The sequence below is a fragment of the Numenius arquata genome, chromosome 9, assembly GCF_964106895.1.
Source record: "Numenius arquata chromosome 9, bNumArq3.hap1.1, whole genome shotgun sequence".
Taxonomy (NCBI): Eukaryota; Metazoa; Chordata; class Aves; order Charadriiformes; family Scolopacidae; genus Numenius; species Numenius arquata.
The window spans coordinates 14,458,532-14,463,160 of record NC_133584.1 but is presented as its reverse complement, the minus strand read 5'-3'; the positions used below and the strand labels follow the sequence as shown (position 1 = coordinate 14,463,160).

Genomic DNA, 4,629 nt, shown 5'->3' with positions numbered 1-4,629 from the left:
TTCTCGATGGAGAAATGCGTGGAGCACCCCCAGAAGCAGCTCACTGGCCACCTGCTCCGCGTGCTGTGGGGCCTTGGGCTCAGGTACGCGCCCTGGGTGTGCGGGAAAGTGCTCCGCATTGGCGTGCTGAGGTGGGGAGAGGTGGGATCAGGGACAGGGGGCATAGTAAGGAGGGTGGGGGTTCTCTGAGAGATTCTTGTTTGACTTGGAAAAGTAGTTTGGAAGGATGAATCTCAGAGTCTTTTTTTTTTTTTTTTTTTTTTTTTTTTAAATTTTCTACAACTCTACAGCTCTTTGAACTGTAAGCCCAGTGAGAGCTTGCTTTGTGACACCACGTTGCTGGTGGTTGATGCCACTAGATGCTGTGTCCTTCCCTTCCCAAGGAAGGAAGGGATGCAGATTTTACCAGTCTTCACTACTCTGAACCTAACCAAGAAATTTTTTTGTGTTTTTTGGGGTTTTTTTTGTTGTTGTGTTTTTGTTTTTTTTTTTTTTTTTTTTAAGAACTTCCTTTTGCTTTTTTTGATGCAGCAGCTGGTTTTGATCCATGGTGGTATGTTGGTGTCAGCAGTTCAGGCATGTGAGAAGCTCTGCTGTCCCACCTGGTTTCTTTTTTAAGCGATGGGGTTTGTACCCATGTCGGGGGGGGGGGGGGGGGGGGAGGGAGGGGATGTGATGTGGGAGAGCTTCATCCTTGCCCCTGGAAAATGGCACGTTGGGATGGAGTCCTCCTCTCCCCCAGTGTTCTGGGTGCTGAAGACACGGTGTTGGCTATTGCAGTTATGTCTGCAGAATTTGTCCAGCTAATCCAGCAGTCCCAGCTGCTGCTTCTCCTCATCAGCCAGGTGCTTGACTTCCAGGTTTCTGATACGCTTGGACTTGTTGATTTCACTGAGGAAGTATTTCTAAACTGTGGATTTCTCTTTGACTTGCTGTTTTAAATATTATCATTATTGCTACAACCGTTGCCTTCCTGTTCCTTTTTTGTTTGGAAATCTATACGACTTTCCAACTTTGTGGTGCGTTTCATTCAGATCTACCTTTATAGGTACCTCTTTCTAGCAAACCTCATGGCGTTTCATTCCTCTCATTTCATCGTATTTTTAATACCACTGTTAACCGAGTATTGTGTTAAGCTGCTGAAGTGAGACGCGTTGGTTATCAGAGGCTCACTCCTGCCCTGTGCCACATGAGCTCTTGTATGTTATTTCAGGCAGCGTCAAAAATAGCCTGTTGCTTCTTGTGTGTTCTTGGGCTGTTCCAAGAAGCGATCACTTGGAAATGCTGAGAGATGATTTATCAGAACTGTGTGCTGTTTTGCTTTTGGCCACTGAAAATAAAGGACACCCTTTTTACCTCTGTTGTCTATTTTTGCAGGCTCAACTTTATTTTTAAACCTCAGATAACCTACAATAAAAAAATATTGTTGGAGCAGGACCTTTTGATATTTCTTTTTTAAAAGACTTTGTGTGTAACTTAATGTTTTTGTGTTCAAACAAATATGTCTTATAACTACTTAGAGTTTCATCATGATTTTCATATGCTTTTATTATACTTGACCTAGTACAAATATAAATAAGGAATACTTGATTTACAAAAGAGCTTTATCTGTACTTCTCAGTGTAAACTGAGCACCTCAGAAATATTTTCAGTCAACAGTAATAGAGATTTTAAAGTTTGCTTTTGAGCCAAGAGAAGTTTTGTATGTTTGCAGGTTTTATGATATATTCACACAACTTTGGCTGCTAAGTTATTAACTACTTGTGATCAAATCCTGACTCTCTCTTATCATCTCTTGCAACAGCTGATGTTTCTGGCACTTCAACAAGGATGTTGATATTCCGTTTGTCAGTGATGATCAAGCTTTTCTTCCAGCTGGATGCATCTATTTGTCCTGAGAAATGCAACTGCTCTTCGAAAAATGCAATTCATTGCTCCGGTCCCCACATAAAAGACCTGGAATCACTAAATCTGCCTTGTAACATGGCAGAAATTCACATAACAGGCACCAGTGTAACATATTTGCAAGATGTTTTTGCTGGGATGGTGGAACTGCAGCATCTTATCTTGTCTTCAAACAACATCTCTCTGATTTCACCAATGGCCTTTAAAGGCTTGAGAAGGCTAAAAGCCCTCAAGCTGCTAGATAATAAGCTGGTTGAACTTCCTCCAGGAGTGTTTGATGACATGGTACAACTTCAGCAGCTGATCCTTGAAAATAACAGGTTGAAATCCATTGGAGAAAATCTGTTTGACAAACTAGCTAGCTTGGAGGATCTTTTCTTGAACAAAAACCAACTAACAGCACTTCCTAGTGGCGCGCTGAAGAAACTTGCCAAACTCAAAGTACTGAACTTGTCAAGAAATTGTTTGGCAGCACTTCCCAGAAATATATTTAGTGCATTAGCCAGGCTTGAGAAGCTGATGTTGTATTTTAACAGGCTGTCTTCAATAGAGTCTGGTATGTTTGATAGCCTGAAGGAGCTGCTGGAACTCTTCCTGCATTCCAATAACATCCAGGCTATTGCCCCTGATGCGTTTCATTGTCTTCGTAAACTGAGAATCCTCACGCTCTCCAGAAACAGGCTTGAAGTTTTGCCTCCTGGACTCTTTCTGCATTTGCATGACCTGTCTAAATTGACCTTGTACAGGAACCCACTGAAGTCTCTTCCAGAAGTATTGTTTGGAGAAATGAGGCGTCTTGGTAGCCTGTGGCTGTATCACACAAAGCTCTCAACAATACCAGATTTTGTGTTCAGTAACTTGACAAATTTGGAGCTTCTTGTGCTAAGCTTTAATCCAGAGCTCAGTGTTCTTCCGAAGAATGTATTCAGTGGTCTGAATGAACTGCAGGGCCTTTCTCTGCATACAAATAATATTTCCAGTCTGCCAGAGGGCATCTTCCTGAGCCTTCAGAAACTGCACAACATTTCGCTTTATGATACGAGGCTTGAGGTTCTTCCTAGAAACCTCTTTCGTAATCTCAAGCTCCTTCAGAAAGTTTACCTCAATAGTACGAAGCTGCAGTCTCTTCCTGGAGATTTTTTTACTGCTTTACCTGAGCTGCAAGAAGTCTTCCTTGATGGCAACCCTTGGAAATGTGATTGCCAAATTCTTGGCTTCCAAGAGTGGCTCCAGAAGAGCATGGAGATAGTTAAAAACACACCATCCCTAAGGTGTGACAGCCCACCGGCACTACAGAATATTTCCCTTGTGGGTCTAACAGATGACCACCTGAACTGCCTGCCAACCACAGCCTTTACATACCAGATGTTCAGCTCAACCGATCCGCCGACTTTGACTTCTCTTGTGAAGGAGCACTTAACATCATCTTGGGAGACTACTGTGGCAGCGGTGTCCGGCCCGGATACCAGCACACCCACATCAGTTCCTCGTGCAACTCCAGATCACACCTATTCACACGTTGAAGATGTTGGACAGCCTGGCTTTCATTTCTCAAACGTTCCAACCCAAATTTCTCCCAGTCTTACAGTAGAAAGCAACAGTGTCAGAGGAACAGATTTAATTACTCTTCCCCAGTGGGATGAGCTGCCAGCCCGCAGGACTGCTAACCCCTATTTTAATACCAGGGTTGCTTATTGTCAGCTATTTTTGTGCCTTCACAGTTTGATTTTAGCACTCCAGACTGTAACCATTGTGCTCAGTCTGTGTGTGATGGGTAAAACCAGGCAACTCTTGCACTCCAGAAATGTTCCTGCTCAGCCTGTAGTTCTGATAAATTTTAAGATAGACAATACCAGCCAAGGAGAGGATTAGAAGCACCGCTTTGGATGCATTTTGAGCGTTTGGGCAGTCAACACTTGATTTGGATATGGATTACAAATCTTTACAGCAGGAACCATAAAGACCTTGTCTTTACAGCATAAAGAGTATGTGCTTTTCTGTACCTTATAGGGTTTGCCAACAGTGGTTGTAATCACTGTGTGTTGCTGCAGCACTTGGTGCATGAACCCAGAGGGAGAACTAAAAGAAAATCTGTGGTCACCTCTACGCGTGTGCTGCTGGTTTCCCGCTTTGGACTGGAACCCTGTCCCTCCCGACACCACCTCCTCGGGTGGAAGTGACACTGACGCAGGGCAGCCTACACGGGAAAGCTGCTTCAACCCTGCTTTAGAGGTTGCCCACAGCACTCCAAATGCTGATATGCCTTATACTGCCTGCAATGTTTTGTCTCCTCGTGGAGAAAATAAATGGCATTTTCGGGAGGAGATGCTGGAAAAGACCTTTTAAAATGGGGGTGGGGGCAGAATGATACGGTGCAAGTGTCTTACTTTTTGCTTTCTGTTCTTAGCCCTTTTCCAGGACATGGCAGGAGGAAGGAGAACCATTTAAACCTAACAGTGCTTTCCTTCAGCTTAACTAGAGCAAGATAAGCAAGATGCTGGGCTAGGGAGTATAATCTTGATGTATTTTGTTGTTTGTTTTGGTTTTTTGGAAACTTTGTAACATTACTACGACTCTGAATTTTAAGTAAACACTTTCATCCTTAAACTTTGCCCAGTGGTCTGAAAAGCAAGGTGTTACTCACTGCCTGTTGGAGCGAGTCTTGGACCCGCAGCACCAGGCAGATGCCCCGGAGCACAGCTTAGCTCCAGAACAGCATTGTTG

At 43.7% G+C, this 4,629-nt stretch overlaps 1 protein-coding gene across 1 annotated transcript; it reads left to right on the top strand.

The window, feature by feature from the left end:
* Positions 1–683: 683 nt before the first annotated feature.
* LOC141468646 (uncharacterized) lies at positions 684–3,777 on the top strand. The gene is made up of 2 exons (XM_074153784.1): positions 684–845; positions 1,805–3,777. The coding sequence occupies exon 2, from the start codon at positions 1,831–1,833 to the stop codon at positions 3,775–3,777; it is 1,947 nt and encodes a 648-aa protein (XP_074009885.1). The 5' UTR covers positions 684–845; positions 1,805–1,830.
* Positions 3,778–4,629: the final 852 nt, after the last annotated feature.

Coding starts and splice junctions, on each gene's coding strand:
- LOC141468646 (XM_074153784.1), top strand. CDS start 1,831: ATGTTGATATTCCGTTTGTCAGTGATGATCAAGCTTTTCTTCCAGCTG.